This window comes from Diorhabda carinulata, chromosome 6 (genome assembly GCF_026250575.1).
Source record: "Diorhabda carinulata isolate Delta chromosome 6, icDioCari1.1, whole genome shotgun sequence".
NCBI lineage: Eukaryota > Metazoa > Arthropoda > Insecta > Coleoptera > Chrysomelidae > Diorhabda > Diorhabda carinulata.
This window is the reverse complement of record NC_079465.1, coordinates 28,882,421-28,906,766: the sequence shown is the minus strand read 5'-3', so window position 1 is coordinate 28,906,766 and position 24,346 is coordinate 28,882,421. Positions and strand designations below refer to the sequence as shown.

Here is a 24,346-nt window from a genome sequence, read left to right as displayed (position 1 = left end):
AATTTTTTTGAGCTTGCACCCTTTATATACTTCTTCACGTGACGTGGCCGGTATTAATCATCTTTCATGTTAAAATAGATGATAAACTCACATCTCAAACCCTCAAGACTAAGAATATTTTTTCTGAGGGTCTCTGCGTTTTATAAGGAGTTCAAAAAAGACATAACTTCGTGTCATCCTCATACGCAGATGAAGTGTTAGCTATTCCTGCTCGTATCTCCACGGTAGGATCCCATTTATTTTTTATTATGATTCCCAGGTAAGGTTTTTCTAATTGGTCTATTCGTACGTTATTAACCGTGATTTCTACTTGAGGTACATTTTTTGTTTTGTTGCCACCATATATTTAGTCTTTGTATTAAAGCCGTAAATCTGTCAGATTATAACAAGACAATTTATGAGCCTTTCTGATTATTCAAACAAGAGTGTTATCAGCGTAGCGAATATTGTGGACAAGTTTTCCAATAACTAAAGAACCTTTATCAGCGTTCTGTAAAATTTATTGAATATTTCAATCCATATACCTTTGAACATCTATCATTTGACGATTTTTACCTATACATTAAATTCATGTCAAAGATTTGAGGATTAATTTGTAATGGTTATGCATATAAGAATAACTAGGATCATACATTACCGTATGGTTCAGATAATTTCTAATTTTATTCTATAATATTCCCTCGGTAGCACTTTTTCTAACTTCACATATATTCTATAATGGAAATCCCTGTGAATTTACTATTCAAAGTATTAGATCGATGAAAAGATCCTAAAATAAATGTTTTAAGTGTTGCCGACAACTTCACTCCATTTTCTGAAAATGATTGTGGGTTGTAATACCGTCAAATTGGGTAATTGATCGATGCTTTTTAGAAAATTGGAAATTTGTTTTATTTTTCACTCACTTTCTATTGATAATGGGCGAAAAGCAAAAATATACATCACTCTAGATGTCATTAAAATTATATCTTAATAGATTTATTTTTTCGGATAACGTGTTGCTTAATAAATTTATATTTCATTGATTGAGATTCTGTTTCTCTTTGGGAGTATTCTTGTGAATAAAATTATGATTTAAATCTACATATAATATAAATATCGGAAATAACGTCTTATAAAAATGTACGTGAAAGACAGTATTTTTCTTTATATATATATAAATCTTCTATGCGTGTGTTTGTAATTGAACTACTTCTAAACGGCTGGACCGATTTCGGTTCGAGAATAGTTTAGATTCACAATTCGATCAACTAGATAATGTTCTATCAATTATTATCAAATTGTTGTTGATGTTAGATATTCGAGTTGGAATTGACTGTCCTCCAGTACCTTGGAAGGCTTAGAAAAAAGTCGCCGGCTCTTCTGTCCATTAGAATTTTAATGGAACCATCGGATACGGGAATTGGAAAAACCGGTTTTAAATTCGTGACAGCTCTTTTCACTTACCTGTCTACACACCACCATATATCTAGGAACCCACACAAGCTTGACATAATTATTCGTCCACAACGTTTCAAGATGCTCGACAGTTCTGTACCACTTCAGAGCTGATAATATCCGTTCCGAGAGTTGGTCGCTGTCGTATCAGATATAGCGACGTTCATTCCAGTAGTTCATGATTTGTTTTAAATGTTGAAACAATGATCACTACATAAGTTTAGAACCTTTTAGAGGCCGTATAGCTTCATGCCCATACCGCGCTCTCTTTCAGAGCTTTTGGGATTGCAACCTAATCACAATTTTTACTACTAAATTTTCTGCATGAAGATTCGAGAGTCTCACGGTTAGGATGGTTGAATACCTGAGGGAATCTACTTATGATAAAAATGCGGATTATTGACTCTGGAAAGCAACTGAACGATCAAAAGGACTAATTATACACAACCCAGAATTAATTGGGAAGAAACATAGAAATCGCAGAAAGTAAATAGAGGAAAACAATCTAGATCATCATCATCCTCTGACAAATTCTCGCTGCCTTCACTTTCTTCCGTGGACCCCATATTCACCGTAAATTTAAAATTATCTAGGGCGTCATCAAAGAGATTCCTGTGCCGTCATAACCGCAAATTTTTGCCTAGCAAGCGCCTTTGCATCCGCCTAAATGTTGTGTGCCGCTACCCAGTTTTTTACTAAAAACCAAACTTTTTCTACGAGGTTAAACTTACGTAAATAAGATCAAGTTTTCTTTTCTTAACCTCACGAGTTTTCTTCGGCGATATAAATGACGCACTTGCCCCACAATATATATTTTTTTGATATTTCATGATATATTATTTTTTCATCGTAATTTTTAATTTATTTTCTGAATAATGATACTTGAGATTTTGAAAATGAACATATAAAGAAATGAGAAAACTATCTATGATAAGAAATTATTTCTTAACTCAACTTCTTGTAGTTGATATTACTATGTAAAACAATCAATAAATATTTTGCTTATCGTTACCGATGATGAATGAATAATTCGTTGTTCAGTTTACAATTTTCTAAACAGCATCAATCAATCACAGGACAGCTTAAGTCGCAAGCGCTGAAGTTATACGCTACAGTAACCATTTATTTTAGGATATTTTTATTGATTCAATATTTAGAATATTATGGAACATTTTGAAATGAAAATACAGTTAATTATAATACAAATTATTTGTGTTATATGGTAATGAATATAAGGGATTTCATCGATTTGAATTTTCAACAGTTTATTTGTTAAATGTCATTTTTCGTGAAAATTTCCTCTTTTCATTATTAGGAATCTGCACGTACACTCTGGTTCAAGGTTTCAACAAGAAAAGTTCGAATTTTGATCAAAAACTTCAATGGGAAACAAACGATTAAAAATTGTAATAAAGAATTATTAATTCAAACTGGTTTTCACTATGCCATCATATATGTGATTTTCTCACGACTGCTGTACCATCTTCTGGAACCGTAACCTAGGCGCGCACTGAAATGGTGTGGTAGTGGTGAGGTATTGAAATGGTAAGTGGCATAGCGATGGTGAACATTTGGCGTGGCGATAGAATAGCGGCGAAGTCGTATGAAAGTGATTTAATGCGCACTGCAGTGGCAAACAACGTATGGTGTCACCGATTTATCAGTTCTGTCCAGAATGTCCTCAGAGGATGAAGATGCTCTTTTATTTGTACAGCTTGCTAACCTAAATGCTAAAAATCAGCAGAAGAAGAAAAAACACTTTTGGGTTCATCCTGTCTGGCAGAAAAATAAAAAATTTGGCTTTGAACTTGGACGACCAGAAATTTAAACTTTTCTATCGAATGAAGAAGTTAACGACAAAACTACGAACTATGCTTTAAAAAAAAGGATACAAACTTCAGGAATTGTGTTTCTCCCGAAGAAAGACTTCTAGTAACAAAACATTTATACGTACATATGAATCTGATTATAGAATATTTTCGACCTCTCATCCGAATCTCGATTTTTTATTAAAATTAGTTCAAATCTAAATAACTCTCTATAGTGAGAAACTGAAAAGCAAGATGTAATTACAATGGTGATAAATCAGAGTATTACATTTAATCAGATATTACCAAGTTTCACGCGTAGAACTACTGGGTTGGTATCAATTTCTAGGTTATAATCGTGATTACATAGATCCCTCTTCCTATTTACTATTAGCTCTACCTTAATTGAATCACAAGTTGATAACATAAACCAAAATGATAGTTGATTATCGCCACCTACGCTATGAGGTTATTCTATCAATCTATCTTATGAAGTTGCCGTCTAAATATAACAAAATGACGACCTTTGGCTGATTATGCCATGCTATTTTTCCGTTTAGTTCCGTAATTAAACCTCCTAGAAGTATAAAATATAACAATTTGAGTATATAACAGAGTCACGACAAAAAGCTGGCCGTAAATTTAGAGCCAGGACCGGATGGCCAATTTAGAGGGCGGCAAACCGTATTTTGTTCCAACCAATCAATATATCTCTAATTACTATTTACTAGGTATTTAGTTATTCTCTATTATCCGTACGTAGTGTTCGTGTCCTATAAATTGATCTATCACAACTCATTAAATGCTCTTATTACCATTTCTGCTTCAATCAAATGTAATAATATATATTTAGTCATTGAACACTTTCGTCTCGTGTTTCGTTTATTACACGTGTACAATAAATATCAATTTGCGTCTTCAATTGATCCCTTTATTCAACGATATTGGAGCTTTGATCATGTTTTTTTACATTTTTTAGCTTCTGATCAGATACCATATAAGTATGTACCAAAGCTTCGAATACCTGAGTTTGTGTGACACCGTATCAATCCGTATATTGATTAATAGATCACCTCATAACTACGTATAATTATGAGAAAACTTCAATGTTAAATCATATTTCGATAAAGACTACAAGACAATAGGTCGAAACGTCAAGATTTCTTCTATTTTTAAAAAAAATTTCATTTAAAGAGACCTTAAATCAAGATAACTTATTATTATAAATTGAAGAAATTCTTGTATGTATGTATATTCATAGTTTTGTTGAAAAAATATCTTGATTTTAAATGTCCTGTAATTGAAACTTCGTTTAAAAACAGACAAAATATTGACGTTTCGACTTATTGCGTCAAAATATTGACATTGACAATTTTAATAATTATATTGATATTGATGTTTTTGATTTTAGGTATCTTCTGTTTTAAAATTAGTTTTTAATAATTTTTAAAAGATAAAAATTGACGTTTCGACTTTTCTTTAAGTCTTTAGCAAAATATTTTGACAGAGGCTTTAGAAAAAATAATTTGTTTTCATAGTGGGCGGTAAAAAAAATAAGTTTGGGAACCTCTGTTATAGATGAAAGATAACTTGTACTTGTATTATAAAGAGTGAGCATGAAGTAGGGAACTCCTATTCCATAATATCGTATTTATGACTGAAGTTCTGGAATTTCTGCAAAATAGTATATTAAGCTCATTATGACTGTAACAATAATAACTTTGAAGTTTCCATATGAATGCAAATTACTTCGATAGTTGTTAGATTGATTTCCATAGACGAGAAAATTATGTTACAACATAAGCGAAAAATTTTACTTTAAAAATTATTGGAATCATTTGAAAATAGTTATTTTGTCTGATTGAACTTTATTTCCTATCAACGGAATATCTCGTAGCATGATTGTAGATAGATACATGTCACGTAGTAATCGTCACACCAAAATAATAATTTACAATAGTTCCAGTTATTTCCAAATTTTAAAAAGTATTCTTATTTGCCTTCTATTTCCTAAATAATTAAAACTCAACCCTTTCACTCCCAATGGGTCATATACGTCCCGCCACATATTCAAAAATTACTAGAGGGAACGTGCTAAACTGAATCGAATAAGTCCCGCTGGTAGTTTACAACCGAATCTACGAATAAACGTGATTTGTCGCTGTAATTGTTTTCAAATAATGTCCAGGTAAGAAATATAGTATATCCAGAAATAAAATCGCCACCTGTTAGCTGCAAACTCCATTCAGTAGGTCACAAGAAAATAATAATTTTGTTTTGGGACATATACGTCCCTTTTTGTCCCATTGGTAATTTTGAGTTTATTTTTTGCAAAAGAAACTGAGTCAGGCTGAATTACATTATATGGTTGAACATTTGTCTGATATTGAGTACCCTTATGAAGATAGCGGTTCAGAATTTGAACCTGACGAGTCAGAATTAATGGGGAGTCGGATGTGTCTACAGAATTTCCAGGAGCAAATCATCTTGGTTCTTCTGCTGAGAATTCAGGAGGAGAATCTGAAAACAATGAAGAACTAGAGAATATTAGTTCAGATAATAAGTGACAAACTGCCTCCCCACTTGTTTCTTCGAATACTTGGAAGAAACTACACACGCAATTCACTCCAAGAAAGAATGTCGCTAGTGCTAAACAATGCAGCATTCAGGCTGATCTGAACAGCGAATCAACTGAGCTTGATGTATTTCTCAAGATATTTTCAAGAAATCTTTTTTTATAGATTACACAACAAACCAATGAAAGATTGAATATACTCAATAAAGATAGAAAGCAAAAGGCTGTTCTAGCCGATCAGCACGAAATAATGATTGTACTGGGATGCTACTTCATTATGTCTTACAATAGAGTTCCAACATTCCAGCATGATTGGTCTATTCTTCAATGGGAAACACTGCAATCAAACAGGCCATATCCAGAAATAGGTTCCAACTTTAGTCCTCGAAGATGTACTTCGACTAAACTGTACTACATTGAACCAGTTGTTGATTGTTTGAAAGAAATATTTCAAAAAGCAAGGAGTGAGAGCACTTTCCAAAGTATTGATGAAGCCATGGCTAAGTTCAAGGGCAGGAGTTTTCTGAAACAGTACCTCCCTTTGAAGCCTACAAAGCGAAGAATAAAAATATGGGAACGCTGTGATTCCAAAACAGGCTACACATATGATTTCAATATTTATTGTGGAAATGATACCAACAGAGATACCGAATCCAGTCTTGGAGAATCAGTCGTCACGAAGCTTTCGTCTTCAATAAGAGATCCAGAGGTTAGTTTATGTTTTGATCGTTTTTTCACGTCGACGAAACTAATAAACAACTCTCCATTTGCTTGTGTTGGCACAGTGATTGGCAATCGCAGAATCATGCCTAAATTCGAAAAAAAGAAAAGAAAGAGGAGGGAAGCTGAATTTGTCCATAATCAATTTGGTACTACGGCGGTTTTGTGGAAAGATACATGAGAAGCAATAAAAAGGAAACTTCTTGTCCTGAAATTGTGGCACATTACAATAGGTTCATGGGGGGTGTTGATCTTTCTGACCAGTTAATTGGTATTTATGACATGGATCGTAAGTTTTTGAAGTAGTGGAAAAAAGTTTTTTAGCGTTTGCTTATGACCAATGCGGTAAATGCATGGATTATTTGGAGAGAAACACATCATAAGAAAATTTCTTTCCTGGATTTTCTGGTTCCACTTTCGGAATCAATGATTTCGGAGGCTCGAAAATATGCCAACGTTGTTGGAAAACGCCAATACGGCAGACCATCAAAATTATTCAAAGGTTTATTGAATGTTGGGGATCATCTTCCAAATGAAGGACCAACTCGTAGGAGATGTCACAGTTGTGCAAAAAATAAGACAGAAAAACGCACAACAACCTTTTGCTTAGCTTGCAATAGTCTTCTGTGCAAAAATTGTTTTTCTAGTTTTTATACATAAAAATTTGTTGTGAACAAAATTATAATGAATACCATTGGTTTAAATATGTCCCGCACAAAGTTTCCACTGGGATCTATGTGTCCCCCTAGCTACCGCCTTGAAATGAAAAATAAATCAACAATTTTTCCTTATCATTTGAGTGTTGATTAGCCCATTAAGCTGTTGAGTAGCATAATTACTCGCAAAAAAACAATTGGGAGCGAAAGGGTTAAAATAATAAGGTAGCATTAACCGAAACAAAAAGATTTGACTACAATAAGATAGATCACAATGCGCGTGACGTGATGCGATACCTGAGATGGATTAGAAGGAATTGTTTTACTCAGTGGCTTCCGCGATAAGCGTACATGAATAATTCATATTGTTTCCTGCGTGATCACTTCAAGAACATTATTTTAAAACAAAACCTGTCATTGCAATAGACATGATGAAGAGAAATGAAGAATTGAACATACAGGTTTGTTGAATGTTTTGAAAAGCTTGCAATAATATTGCTGGTTGTCGCTGTTTTTGGCTCTCTCGAATGTTCATCTCAAGTAAAGCCACGCCACACATTCAGCTGCCCAAAATTTACATTTTCAAATGATAATGCACAGACTTTCAGTTGATTGAGCGTATAATATTCAATGACAGCTATATATTCAATATTTTCCATTTTCAAAAACATCTTCACTACGACTCACCTATACGATTGTAAAACTGAAATTAAGCATCCAAAATAGCTGAGGTTTTACTAAGAATATCTTAACGAATGCGCAATATATTTCTCAACCTTTATTGGTCAGAGCTGACATTTTCAGATTGAGATCGAAAGCTGTGCAGACAACCTTCGTAACTATCACTCTGGAATCATATCAAGTAGGTCGTTTCCGAAATAATTAAAACGTTGAGTGTGTCCATAAATTGCTAGTTACTTATATTATGTGGCATTCGTTTAGACAATAAAAAGTGAAATAGCTCCAGTTTCTATTCCGTTCTTTATTGCTGGTGGAAGACTTTAACAACTCTAAAGGGAACTGAATTTTTGATTTCTCCAGAGAATCATTCTCTACATATTAAGAGTAATTTGGATATAAATACTTAAAACAAGACCAATTTTATATATAACGTGTTTGTTGGCAACAATTACTTCAAGGTAATAGATAATTCCACAAAATTGGGGTAGTCGAGAATTGGGTTCGGGAGGTAGATAGAATTGTCAAAATAATTTATGCTGAACTATATATCATTATCTCAAAAATATTGATAAGCATTCTCTGCAAGACATTTATATAAATCATTTTTTCACGGAACATATTAATTCCGCTTCGATATCATTAATAGATCTCTATCGTTCTTAATTTATTTAAACACTATACACTACACTAACATATAATCATTCACTTATCGCTTTCACTTGACTAACTTGAATAATTTATTTAAATTCTTCGATTACTTTGCCAAATAGTTCTGGTCACTAAGACGAGCTCTCACACAAACAAAAACCTTTTGATGGGTCATCCGCCGTTCAGTTATTTGGAACCCAATGATTCTTCATTATTCCCGCAGATAAAAAATAAATTGCGAGGGCAACGTTTTTCTACACCTGAAGAAGCCACAGATCACCCCCACAAATCATGACATCCTTCATAAAATACTGGAAAATTTAAATTTAATTGTGACGCGTGATTCGAATTATTTGAATTTAGTTTATACTTATACCTCAGAATAAGTTAATTTCCAAATTCGTGTTGTTGATTATAATATTTTTCAAAGTTGTATACTTCCTAAATAAAGTATCATAAAAACAAATGAATTTCGAAAACATTATCCTTAATTGTAATAAGGATAATGATATCGGAAGATCGGAAGATTTTGATAATGTTATTGAGGTTTATAATAAAAAATAAAAACAATTTGATGCCAACTAAATACCGAAATCTTAATATGGAACAGACAATACAGAATATTGTAAAGAAGAAAAATACAATTTTTTTCTTTATCCCCATGAATGCAAATATCCAAAAACTGAAAATTTGCTGATATGTAAATACACTTCTTAACTGTATGAACCAAGTCAATAATTTTCAAAATATTATAGAATTATGAGACAAAAAATGGAGTAGTCCTAGTCCATCCACCATTATATTCTCTGGATAAAATTAAGTAAAATTAGAGTAAAATGACGACAACCAAGATGACTGCAAAGGGATTTCCCAGACAATTGGGACACAAGTAATCTCCATTTTTAATAGGTGCTGTGAAATTTCTATGAAGGAAGGAGATATGAGCAATTTCAGGATGTGTTTGATGAGAACTAATCTTCTCAACTCCAGAAAATATATAAAAAGTATATATGGGTGATTCCGTTCTAACTGTGATTTTTTGTATTCAAAATTTCAAGATTTTAAAATTTAACTTTTCTAACTTTTTTATGCATATTATTCATCTATTTTACTGTAAAAATAAAACTCTAAGAGGAATTTACTACAACTTCAAAGTATCACGAGCAAGACACAAATGTCGGATTTTGAGTTCCACGGTACTGACTCATTTATCCACGGTACTGACATGGTAACTTAAGATATTAAACAACAAGTGCATCAATTTTCCTCAGTTTGATCATAAACATTAGAATTTATAAGGTAATTAGTTTAAATCATTTGTTACGACAAAAAAAATTAATAATTTATCGGTAAATTCTAGGAATGGACATGACACGGTACTGACATTCAAGTGATGTAGTATAAGTTTTCTTTAAGTGGCAAGTTATATTGTATAAAAATAATGTTTAAATATCTTAAGAATTATTCAATTAACACAAAATTTTTATTAATTGATTATTAATTAATGACTAGTACAAAAAAACAATACAGGACATTGAATATCACAGTTATAATGGAATCACCCATATGAAGAATATACTTTCGCTCAACCCACGTATAAAAAACAGCGTGTTAAAAATATTTGTGGATATATGTTTTCAATTACGGAATTTTCATGTAAATTATCGTTTCAACCTAACTAACTTAATAACTGAGATTTATGATTATGAAAAACATTCATAAAGTAGGGAAGTTTTAATTTATATATCGGGTTTGTAGGTGTCAGATAATATTTTGAAAAATGTTAAAAGGTATTATAATTTCAATAAAAAAACCCATTATTTATCAGTATATATAGCCCTGAACTCGAGAGTGGTAAAAATTATATACAATGTTCTATACAAAGTCTTTATGAAGTTCCCGTGATGTTCAAAAATGCCATTGACATCGCACAATGTTGTTAAAGTCTCCATGAATGTCAACAAATTGTTTATTGATGAAAAAAAGAGATTCAAAACATGAAAAACAACTAATGGATCGTGGTATCTACATTCAATACAGTCATCTCAAGGTTGAACAATTTCCCACATATAATTAATTCACTAGTGCGTAACTTTAATGTGAAAATGTGAAACTATTTGTAGCTTAATTATTACTGTCATGGAAAATTGTCTTAAATGGAATTTTTTGTATATTTTGTTTTTGTCACATTTTTGATGTCATCCGGTAATATTTTAAAGGGTTTTACAACATTAAATTGGATTGTTACTAACTAATATTAACTAAGTTATTGCCACAGAATGCCGAAAAATGTTTTTCCATTTGGATGGTTGTATTTAATTTTAATGCTCTATACCTGAAATGTAGTAAAGCTTCAGGATGAAGAGTTACACGAGGGTGGTTCAAGAATGAACTGAGATTTTGCTATAAACAATTACACACCTGAATTTTTTTCACAGTTTTTCTAGAAAGTTTCCATCATACTTTGCATACTTCTACCACCTTTTTGGAAACTTTCGGATGCTGTTTTCATAAAAATTTCTTGAATTGTCACGTAACCATTCGCGCACGAAGGATTCCACTCCCGCGGTCCGCCAAGTACCTCTTTCAATTGGCCAAATAAATAAGTCGTATGGCGAACAATCAGGACTATAAGAAAGGTGTTCCAGTGTTTCCCAACCCAATTCGTTCGATTTTTCCATCATAAACCGAGCTATATGTGGTATGCGTCGTTTTGATCGGAAGATAGGTTTCACCGTGCTACTATAATATTGCACGTTCACCCTTCGTTGTTCAGTGAGAATATCAACCGAAAGTATTCCTTTCATGTCCCGAAAGACGGTAAACAACACCTTCAGTTTAACTGGATTGCTTTCGTTTGTATTCCTACATTCCATGAACGCGCGTTTCCTCTCCAAAATAAAGAGCTGTTCATGAATTATTTGCTCAATCCTACCTACGCTGATGCCTAATTTTTTAGCCATATCGCGTGCGGTATTACGTTGGTCTTCCAAAATGTGTTTTTCTACAGTGCTGTCGTTCTCATCGGTAACACTTTGGGACGCGTGCATGTTTACAACCACTTCTTGGCCTTTTCCGAAAGCGGAACACCACTATTCATATACTTGAATGTTGGAGAGGCACTCTCCCCAATTTGCTCGATTTATTTTCGGTGAATTTGCGCGTATTTTACATTATCTTTGACCAAAAAAACGTATAATGATGCTTTGCGCAACAGACACTGATAAATCCTTTTCGCTCAATGCTATAAGTACATTAATAATCTGTCTGTTCTCTAGGCTTTGTAACAGACCATTCTATCATCCAGTGCAGCGCTTTTATTCGAAAACGGTTTAAATTTGAGCCACGCTCGAAATTTTAACTCACTCCGCTTACATCAGCCGTATCGTAGTTACGGGGTCCTCCAACTACAGGAGCCCTGCGAACCCATGAAAAAAAATTGTAAAATGTTAGTTACTTACATAAAAAAATAATTTTTTTTTTTTTCGAGCATAAAACGAAAAATAAATAAACGAATAATGTTTAGCAAATCAATTTGTGCAGGCATTTTTACATATAAAATTCAACAGCTTCTCATCCAGTTTTCCGAAGGTAAAAACGAATTCGAAATTGAAAAATGGAGACAGGACCTGAAAAATAGATCCATTATTTATCATTCTTAGGGATGGAGAAGTTACATCTAAAAAAATCCAGACGACTATAAAAAATTAAAACGTAAAAAGATTATATTCCATAAATATCTAATAAGCATACATTTCAATATAAATAGAAATTGTTATAAATACCATTTCAACGAATTTTTGGTGATTGGTTCAATTTCATTTCATTTTCAAAAAGTCATAGTTAGTAGAATAGTAGAAATTTAGTCAATAGACGTACATCTGATAGCGATTTTGATATAAAAATTCATAACAAAATGAAATTTGTTTTTCGAACATTGATACTATTATAATTCATCATATTTGCATTTGACTCTGGTTTTCGTCTCCATATAGTTAAAATTGCACTTGTTTTGGATTGCTAGAATCCATATCTTTGATGAGAGGAAAGAGAGGAAGGAAATTGTCAAATATTAAATTTCAAATTACAACAATAATGTATATTATAGAGAATAAAGAGTTACAAATGACCAAACATTTTGCTGCTATTTCTACTATTACAAATTCTTACAACACATTATAATATTGATACCTTTTGTACAGTTATTTTTTTATTAATACACTATCGTTGATACTTAAAGAAACGAAGATTAATTATCAGGCCATCCTGGACAAACATCTCTAAAGGCCATCTCTAGAGATTTATTCAAAGATTGGGCACAGTAGAAACATTGTTCGTTGCTATAGGTGACTCCATCTGTTCCACAAACTGGATCCCAATAGTCCAAGCAGTGACATCCTTCGCCTTTAACAAAGGTATGAATACCCAGAATCACTATGGTTAAAATAATTGCCACTTTAAAGTGTCCCATATTTTCAAGTCTACTCGCTTCTGAACTCAATATATTATTGTGTGGATACAAACTGATTGATATTTTATAGGTGAATGATATTAATATACTAGACATACTCAGACATACTTCAGATAAGATAATATCTTGTCGCCACCACTTGAAGTAATGAAAAAATTTTATTCAATGAATAAATGAAATGGATTATGTTAAAAAAGAGGGATAATACTAAAAAACAATAATCAAAAATGATGGTTCTAGTAAAATGTTATGTAATTTAAATAGAAATTGATAGGTGGCTGGCGTAGTAATTAAAAACCAAAACTATTAACGAAGTTGCCTGCTATAACGGACTTGTTTGCCTTGTTTGCAACTCACACCTTGTATAGACGTAATGATTATGATGTTACGGTGGCGTAATTTGCACTAGATGGACCTTATATCAAAATTTGTTGGAGTTCCTTCAACTTAACTGCAAAGAAGCTCAAATGGAGGGAATAGTTGTTCAAAGAGAAATAAAAGCACGGGTATCAAATAAAAGAAAAACAATTATCGATCGAAACTGATGAAAAATGCTCCTGGGAACAATTTAACTAAACAATTGAAATAAGGAAAACATTTTTTCATTCCGAAAAACTTCTTTCAGCTGTTGCAATTATAACCGGAAGGGTCACAAGTGCTGTTTTTTACCTTCGGAAAACTTGATGAGAAGCTGTTGAATTTTATATGTAATAATGCGTGCACAAATTGATCTGCTAAACATTATTCGTTTATTTATTTTTCGTTTTATGCTCGAAAAAAAAAAGATTATTTTGTTATGTAAGTAACTAATATTTTACAATTTTTTTACATGGGTTCACAGGGCCCCTGTAGTTGGAGTAACTACGATACAGCTGATATAAGCGGAGTGAGTTAAAATTTCGAGCGAGGCTCAAATTTAAACCGTTTTCGAATAAAAGCGCTGCACTGGATGATAGAATGGTCTGTTACAAAGCATAGAGAACAGACAGGACAACGTAACCTCGATTATTAATGTACTTATAGCATTGAGCGAAAAGGATTTATCAGTGTCTGTTGCGCAAAGCATCATTATTCGTTTTTTTTTTTTTGTTCAAAGATAATGTAAAATACGCGCAAATTTATCTGTTTATCGTTCTTTTGAGCACCATTGGGACCATGAGTTGATTAAATACGTCAGTCAGCATCCCGAACGAACCCTTAACAAGACAAGCTTCAATGTCATTCTCTCACAAGTATGGCCGAAATGTATGACTATTACTAATATCTCGAAACTCCAACAAATTTTGATATAAGGTCCATCTAGTGCAAATTACGCCACCGTAACATCATAACGTCTATACGAGGTGTGAGTTGCAAACAAGGCAAACAAGTCCGTTATAGCAGGCAACTTCGTCAATAGTTTTGGTTTTTAAATACTACGCCAGCCACCTATCAATTTCTATTTAAATTACATAACATTTTACTAGAACCATCATTTTTGATTATTGTTTTTTAGTATTATCCCTCTTTTTTAACATAATCCATTTCATTTATTCATTGAATAAAATTTTTTCATTACTTCAAGTGGTGGCGACAAGATATTATCTTATCTGAAGTATGTCTGAGTATGTCTAGTATATTAATATCATTCACCTATAAAATATCAATCAGTTTGTATCCACACAATAATATATTGAGTTCAGAAGCGAGTAGACTTGAAAATATGGGACACTTTAAAGTGGCAATTATTTTAACCATAGTGATTCTGGGTATTCATACCTTTGTTAAAGGCGAAGGATGTCACTGCTTGGACTATTGGGATCCAGTTTGTGGAACAGATGGAGTCACCTATAGCAACGAACAATGTTTCTACTGTGCCCAATCTTTGAATAAATCTCTAGAGATGGCCTTTAGAGATGTTTGTCCAGGATGGCCTGATAATTAATCTTCGTTTCTTTAAGTATCAACGATAGTGTATTAATAAAAAAATAACTGTACAAAAGGTATCAATATTATAATGTGTTGTAAGAATTTGTAATAGTAGAAATAGCAGCAAAATGTTTGGTCATTTGTAACTCTTTATTCTCTATAATATACATTATTGTTGTAATTTGAAATTTAATATTTGACAATTTCCTTCCTCTCTTTCCTCTCATCAAAGATATGGATTCTAGCAATCCAAGACAAGTGCAATTTTAACTATATGGAGACGAAAACCAGAGTCAAATGCAAATATGATGAATTATAATAGTATCAATGTTCGAAAAACAAATTTCATTTTGTTATGAATTTTTATATCAAAATCGCTATCAGATGTACGTCTATTGACTAAATTTCTACTATTCTACTAACTATGACTTTTTGAAAATGAAATGAAATTGAACCAATCACCAAAAATTCGTTGAAATGGTATTTATAACAATTTCTATTTATATTGAAATGTATGCTTATTAGATATTTATGGAATATAATCTTTTTACGTTTTAATTTTTTATAGTCGTCTGGATTTTTTTAGATGTAACTTCTCCATCCCTAAGAATGATAAATAATGGATCTATTTTTCAGGTCCTGTCTTCATTTTTCAATTTCGAATTCTTTTTCTTTTCATAATAGAAGTTCGGAAATATTTTATCATTTCTAAAATTTCTCGATTCGAAATTACTGAACTATCGATTAAATTCAATTCAGAAAATGTAATTGCGTTGTCAATATTATCAATTGATGTAATTGGATTTTGATAATCCAGATTGATTCGCGAAATTTGAAACATTTGAATTTGTTGTGAAAGTATTCAACTTTCGATTATGCATTCTTGAAGGCTATGAGGTTATAATGAGTATGTAGTTTTAGATTTATTGGGTTGGGCTTCTTTCGAATCAATAATTTGCATTTTGGAAATTGAATGTTCGTAAATTGATTTAAAATAGATGGTCTCTAGTTTTATCTCGAAAGTTTTGTGGGTTTATAACAATTTGTGACTATTTTTCTAATTATATGCACTTGTAAGACGATTTGCATTGCTTTGCTTAGCGATAGCGGTTTCTAGAACAAAATTTAGTTCCAAAAATTTTACACTGAAAGAACAGTCTTCGAAGTTAAATCGATATGTAATTGTTGATTTAAGTTTTCAGCATCTCAATATTATTTTATAACGATATCAGCTTGTCAACTGTTCTATTAGAAAAATTCGCAGAAAACGTTATCAGAAACTCAAAATTTGTAATGACTGACTAATCATTCGTGCTAACAATCTGGAATATTAAAAATTGTGTCTCAAAACTTTAATTTTGTGACTTGTATTACCAAACAATATGCAATTTATTGGCTAAAGGATGAAGGATTGAAAAAACATATTTATGATCTCATGTTATCAATCAAATAATAATTTTTATTGGGTCAAACATTCTGTTACATCTTTTGTTGATCAATATTGACTATATCATTCCCATTCCTATCCCCGCTGGATGTGTCTGCAGTACACGATTACCTCCATACATTGGTTCCACTGATTCGGCAACCGATTCGGAAACTGCAGTTTTTTGAACTACAGATTGTCCCATAGGACTGGAATGAGAGCTTACGACTAAAAAAATGAAGATACTTAGCATGAAATTTAACAATTTGATACAATTATTCATATACATAAACATATTATAGTTAAAAATGAAACTTGGTTTATGACAAAATTGAGAAAACTTGCCGGGATACCTTGAGTAGGGTTCGTACGATATCTAGTTATATTCGATGAAATAATCAATAAAGTTTTATTACTGGAGGTCTGATAAGAATAATTGGTGCTTTTTAAAAACACAAAATAACGATCTTAAATTCGAAAATAGCAATAGAATGGCATCTAAAACGTATTCCTTCAACTTCAATTCATGTCATCCTATGATGAAATATTTAAGAGAAAAACAGACAAACGAGTCAATTGACTGATATACTCACCATGACTTTTTGAGAATGACTGATCATAGTATCCATTTAGGCAAGCTACCATGACCAAATTACAAATGAACCAAGCAAAGTATTTCATTTTTCCAAATGATCTATAAACATGTTATGACGATGAACTGAAATTAAAAGCCACTGTTTCGTATATTTATAGTATCGATAAAATTACATCCGTTAGTTAATCGTTGATGAAAAGCATCATTAACCAAAAATCAGATGATCCGTTGATAATTGACCAGATTATTTCCATTACAGTTGTTATTGCTTTTTTGTTTGTGTGAATTCTGGTTATGTAATTATAAAGTGATTGTTCAACCATTCATATGTGAAAATTTATTTTTAATAACAGGTAAAAATATTGTCGTTTTGACATAATTAAAATATAAGTACTTAATAATGATAAAAACTGTGGATTATCTCTATATTTGAATAGTTTAATAGTGAAACTCTAGAAACAGGCAAAGAGTGGGTTGGTTTAGATTATCATTTTGTTCATTTTGTCCACACGAATTGGGCCGAAGAAAGTCCTTAAAGTTAAAGCCTTGCTTCAACAGAAATATACGCTAACCTAACCTAATCCACGTACTCCCTACGGATTTTCTTTTCGGTTTCCTCTTGTTGCCTTACTGGCAATGATGTTCTTATCAGGTCTACAAGATTTCCGCCAGAATGGCTCTTTGTACGTAGTATTGAATAAGCGCCCAATTTAATTTCGGATTTATTCCTATTTTACCTGTACTATAACATATCAAGAAAGATTACGTGATTTGCAAAAACAAGAAGTTGATTTTAAAGTTTAATTGACACTTCCATATATATTCAATCTGCAGGGCTGGTCATTATTGAATTTAAATTTAAGTTTGTTAACTAATATCGATATTTTGTTTAAACTTTGAGTTTCATCGAGAAATTTCTGCCAAGACCAGAGATTGAGAGAACGGAATATTAATTATCAAATTCTAATTTTAAACAATTCAAAAGCAGGATAAAATTGCTTTTATTTCAATATTTCGCACAATAATCCTATCTGGACGGGTCGAACTCTTTTTTTCCAATTTAATAAATTTTCCCAAGTAACTAAGCTCCACACTGGTATTGTCATATTCTTATATATGCCCAAGATTACCCTATATGTACTTCAATTATGAAATGGACTTTTTGTTCCAGATAGCAACTTTGTACTTGGTAACGCTCAAGTTCCAACCGTGTATCCCATTGTTTATTGTTCGGATGGATTTTGTGAGTTGACGGGCTTTACAAGGGCTCAAATAATGCAAAAAGGATGTGCCTGCAAGTTTCTTCATGGACCGGAGACAAAAGAGGAGCACAAAGCAGAAATTGACAAAGCTTTGGAATCTAAGAACGAGCTCAAATTGGAAGTGATATTTTACAAAAAGAACGGTAAGTATCTATAATATATTATATGGAAAATAATAATATAATATACGGGAAATAATCCTTATTTTGTTGTTATTTCAATTCGAAATCTAATACTACACATTCATATTAGTAAGTAAATTTTATTTGATTTTCTTAGATGTATCGCAGCATAATTTACTTAAAAGAAGCCCGAATGTATTTTATGGACAGTGTAAGCATTCGAAGACCATTTATTACAATTTTGGATCAATAGTGCATGACGGTCCTGACAACACAGATTCTAAAATTCTTTCAGCTAAACCTTCGTATAAAAGGCGATATCCCTGGATGCCACAGAGGATAATTATACCATGTTATTCATGCAAGAATGATAGGATAGCAAAAAAGAATTCAGACACAAGTATTTAAAAAACTTTTTCTGTTTGAGAATTTACTCAGTCGTCGTTCTGAAAATTTTTTAGATACTTGTACCTAGTGCGCAACTTAGAATGGCCGTCTGTTATATCTCTCAACGGATTTTCTTATAGAGAAAAAAATTTCGACAAAAGCCGCCTTGAGAAACACGTGGAAATTATTTTCAAAATTGTAGGTCCACCTCTAGACGGCGTAATTTGAAAATCTAAGAATAAAAAATCAAATTTCTAATTTTTCTTCAAAATATGTTGTATTTGTTTCTTATTGATTGATTTTGGAGCTGGCTATCAAATATGATACACGACTATCTTGAAATACTACTGGCTACGTTTCATAGTGATGGTACGAACGAATTCCAGTTGGATGCAGGGAATCCAACATCAAAGAAGTTGCCCTGGAAATGTGGGGTGCAGAAGGATTCTAGTCAGAAAAACGATTGAGATTGCCCGGCACATTATTCCATATATGTTCGGCACTGCAAGTCTATTTATTTGCGAACCAGATCTTCAGAACTAACTTGCTCAGATTTTTATTCGTGGGGCCGAACAAAAGATGTTAATACACCTCTAGACCCACGACAAGAGATGATATGATAAAAAGAATGCTGCCGGCGATACGAAGTATTTTTAATGATGGACGAACAACTAGGGCTACTAATTATGTAGTCAGTTATTTAAGTTGTTAATTGTTAAATTAATTACATGGTTTACTCAATGATTTGTTCTCATTGTTAGGTTAAGTAATATCAACTTTACATCTAGGTAACGTCATCCAACGGCAATAATAAAATTATTATGAGAACATTTTAAATTACAGCAGCTAGGTCAATATAAGAACTTTATCTCCAGAATAAATTATCAATCTCCGTTAGGGCGAATCAGCCTATCCGCTATATCAAGGTTAATTCACTTTCCTTTCGAAAGATCTACTCAAACTATTATGCTCATTTTTAAATTTGTCAAGAGAATATCTAAAATACATCATAAAAGCTCTAATAAAATTGATATATTTTGTATTTCTGGACAAACAACATCAAGTTCATGGAAATCGGATAAGCAGAACCGGCATTATAGCTATTTTTCACAACAAGGTTTCCACTCACATAGACCTAAACTTTTGAGTGGAAAATGCGCAGAATTTGTTGAAGAATTCGACTATTATTTAAAAGGTGCCACTTATTTGGGTGAATTTAGAAATTTTTCATTTTATAAATTAAAAATTCGCCCTCTAGTTGTAGATCTAGAATTCTGAAAATAATTTCCACGTCTCTCTCGGGGCCACTTTTGTTATAATTTTTTCCCTGCAACGTAATATAATCCGTTCCTGAGATATAACGGACGGCAGTTTTAAGTAACCCACCCGGTACACAAAATATTCGCATTTGACAAAATCTCAATGAGCTATTGAGTTATTGATCTTTAATTTTGGTATGTCTATTACAAAAAAGCTCAAGACGTGATTGGGAAATACAGAATAAAAATGATATACCGAGTTTTCAGGAATCATGACTTCTCATATCAGAAAACAGAAAAACGATTCATATTTAAAGGCATAAATAATGAACTGGAAGCCCAATTAGAGTTTCAAAATATGCTTGGGCTATCTTTCGTAATTTGGAGCTGCTGCAATTAGGAATTTGTATAAATTGCTTGCTCTTAGGTGAAGTAGAAGTTGAAATTTTCTTACAAATATAACACAACACCAGTCTGCATGAAAATAGAAAACAATTAAAAACACCATCCCTAGCAACAACTACACAATCAATCAAGAAAATTGAAAGCTCACAGTGGTACAGAAGAGTTAATCAGTATATCAGTAGGAGTTTCATAGTCAGCAGGCGCCTTGCCAGTCATTGTTTGCAACAGCTATAATCGAACTTCTTGACTTTAGCCGATAGCCTATTAGGTATCGATCAGTACAAGATTCCGGTAATATTTTTTCGTAAATTAAATTTTAACAAGACAGTAAATTTTATCAACCCATCAATAACTGTAAAAGCATCAATTCGTTCCATCAATAATTAATTCAAATCGATTTTTCACTCCTTATTTATTGACAAAGTAATCTCAAACTTTATCAATATTCATTGGATCCTTCTTTGGTGAAGCTACTACCAAACTTTTATTTTAATTTTTAATCCTTAGTTTTTAGTGTAGTCTACAAATTCACACGGAAGTTAATTCGTCATACTATTACTAATATTTGTGAACAAGCTTATTCGATTCGGAATAATGTCTAGATCATTGTGATTGAAAATTTAATTAGATAGTTAATTAAAAAGTTTCAAAACTTATAAACAATTGAACACCTTCGAACAATAGTTTTTTGCTTACAGCTCGTATAGTTTTCAGAATTTTTGAGAGAAGATACTCGAGAAAGAAGTTTATTAAAATAAAGCTTTTATTCCCGAAACTATACCTCCATCATTTATAATTGTAATTTGATGCTTAAAATAGGCGTCTGAGTACCATTGTTATGCCTTGAAACTACGTCAATTAGAAGAAGAAAATTATAAAAAAAAAAACTGAGTGAATGAATGATAAAGATCATAGTATAATCTTAATCTTTATTCCCTTTGGAATTTTCCAATATACTAGACGATTGTTAGTTCAAATCAAAGGTTTATCAAACTCTCTTCATCGTTCCAAACTGAAAGAAGAGTTAAATAATTGTTTTTTCGCTTTGTTCATAATAAATTGTTTAAATTAACAATTCTCTTCAATGCTGCGAAAAAGTTTTTTCAAAATATTGAAATAGTCCATTTATTTTTTAAACAATAAATGAGGAATTATAAGTTAAAATTATATTTTTTTAGTCAATAAATGTCTCTAATTGACTAATCTAGTTTATTAAAAAAATTACTTAATTAATAAATTCCAACATGTATAAAATTTTTATACAATATATTTTTTTAGCTTTTTCAATTGACTACAAAAGTATATTAAAAAATTTATTTAATTCGCTTATTTGATCTCAAGGACGTACAAAGGGTTATTTGCAGCTTTAGAATTATGAATAATGGAAGTACAGTGCCAGGAATTTATTGTTTGTAATTAATTTTCTCTTCTTTACTTTTACTTTACGAGCTATAAACAAACAACTAAGCACCATTTTTGATGGTGTTCAATTGTTTATTACTTTTCTAATTTTTCAACGGCTTAACGTTATAAGTAATTTCAAGGGCAGCGCGTGCCTAGAGAAGCGAGAGAGAAAGACAGTATCGCCATCTCATAGCAGCAAGCGGAAATATCCTATTATTTTTGTCGAGAACTATAGAATCTTCCAAGCTCTTCGAGTCTAGACCAGAACCTTCCTTAACCATATAAAACAGGTGCGTCGGCGCGACGTGAGTCAGTTGAGTCGAGTAATCGAAGCGATACGGTTAGAGAAGGATTTTAATTGTACAGCGAAGTAGTGATTGTGAAGGTATTGTGTCGAGCGCGTGCGGTATGCATAATTATTGTGTCGAGTTCCATAATTGTTACGATTTTGGCAATGGCAATTTTTGTAGCACCGTGCCCGTTATCAGATCGTTTCCTGGTACTTGTTTGGCGTTGATTTGGTCTTTTATTACATTTTTAGTACTTTTGATTCAATCTTCTTATCAGTCACTTATTTGATTTGGATTTTTAAACTAATTTCGATTTCTTCCTTTATTTCTTGAGATGCTTCATTAGGGAATGATGTAAATACACTTTGTAAATATTGCATGAATACTTTTGACTTATCATTATTGGTCTCTATCTTTATTTAAAATGTGATGTTCTATTATTTATCTTACATGGCATTTTTTGACGTTGTACTATATTTTTACCTCTTTATACATATTCACTTGGTGTTTGGAGAGAAAAATATATTCAAGCTTCCTTCCTGAAAACCGAGAAAAATAATGCATCTCATGATTTCGTTTCATTGCTACAACCATATCTACTACCATATCACATTATAGGTGATTGTTCAAATGTCAGAAGTAACAAGCTCATAAAAGCGTCTGAGAATTAATTCGCGATCATTTTCTTGAGAAACTCTATGATAGTTAGATGAAGTCTTTCTAAAGAGTTCATTTCTGTTCTGTTCTGTACAGAAGAAAATAAAGTTGTACGGTTCAAAGATCTATGCTCTTATAGTTTCAACAGCTATAAAGTTTCCGTTAAAATAAGACCAACTTGTTACTCAATTCATTCCTTATTCTACTTTAACAATTTGAAATTAATGTGTGAAGCGAAAAACAAGAATTTGATATTATAATGAAAGTAAATCAGTTGATATCGATCAGTTTTTGGAAACTATATCAGTATATATAATTGAGCAAAAGGAAATGATATTATAATCAAATTAAGATTCTTTTACAAAAACAGAACAGATCAGGTTATTGATTTTGTACTGAAATTTCAATATAGAGTAAATATATAATAATTAAATATAGGATCATCTACGTCATTAATTCAAAGTTCTTCTCATCGAAATAGTTAAGCCCGTAGTTTTTGAATCAAAAGATTTAGAAATGTAGCAACACTTGAATAAAAAAATGCCCTAGTTAAAAGCAAGACAAATCCATCAAGTTATAATTGTTTTCTAGGAACAAAAGGCAAGCCTGTAATTTCGCTTTCCTAATGTGAGAAGTTGCCGTAAAGAGGTCCGGTTGGTATTTTAAAATAGTACAAAGAAAACATTTCGCCATAAAACGACATCATAAATTGTAATTATTTGTTTGAAAACACTCACAAGAGGTATGCGATACTAATTTTTCCAAAAAGATTTCCCACCCATGTAATGTGATAATTCTCTAACATTCACAGAGACATGTGATTCATGCACGATGAAGCCTCTCCTCGCTTCCTGAATAATGTGAAAAATTATCTTAATAACATTTTCCCTAATAGGTGGATTGGTCAAGGATGTCCATTTGCAAGGCCGTCACGTTCACCTGAATTAAATACTATGGATTAATTTTTTTGATAATATCTTGAAAGCTTGGTATATGTAAGACTGGTAAATATGAGGAACGAAATGATTGATAGTATTGTGTCGCTAAAAGGCGGAATCTTGGAATACTCTTCAGTTCAAAGAAATATCCTCCGTAGACTTTGGAAGTGTGTAGAAGTGCAACATTTATTATTTTAATACTATTTTTGGTTTTATTTGATAATTTGTAGGCCAACCAACTACATTTTTCTACATCTTAATTTTGTCCTTATCTAATTAATACGATGTTCTACAGAGTGCAGCTCAATTAGACATTTTTTATTGTTTTTTAACACCTCCTGTAAGTATTTTCAAAGAATAATTGCAATCGATGATAATTTTTTTCAGAGAACCGTTTCCTTGGCTTGTACAACGATCTAAAAATCTATATATCTCTTAACCCATAAATTTGATCGAGTTTAACAAAGAGTATGGATTATCAACCATTGGGCATGAACCGCTCCCTACCTTCAGGTTGTAGTGTATAATTATTTATTTCGTCAAACACTCATAAGGACATATAATTTTGAAAATATAATAAAATTGAAGAATACTGCAACATTCTCACTAAGGCACTTTGAAATTAGGACCTCCAGAAGACAATCAGTAGTCGCACAATCTACAAACTGTTTATTTAAAAAAAAATCAATATAGTCGG

At 31.9% G+C, this 24,346-nt stretch overlaps 1 protein-coding gene across 4 annotated transcripts in view; it reads left to right on the top strand.

Moving 5' to 3' along the window:
• The window catches only part of LOC130895432 (potassium voltage-gated channel subfamily H member 8-like), a 101,034-nt gene that overhangs the window by 46,344 nt on the left and 30,344 nt on the right, over positions 1-24,346 (top strand). For all 4 annotated transcript variants that reach the window (XM_057802706.1, XM_057802707.1, XM_057802703.1 and 1 more), the window contains exon 3: positions 18,097-18,330. In XM_057802706.1, the coding sequence (XP_057658689.1) occupies positions 18,097-18,330 (234 nt within the window). The remainder of the gene's footprint in view (positions 1-18,096; positions 18,331-24,346) is intronic.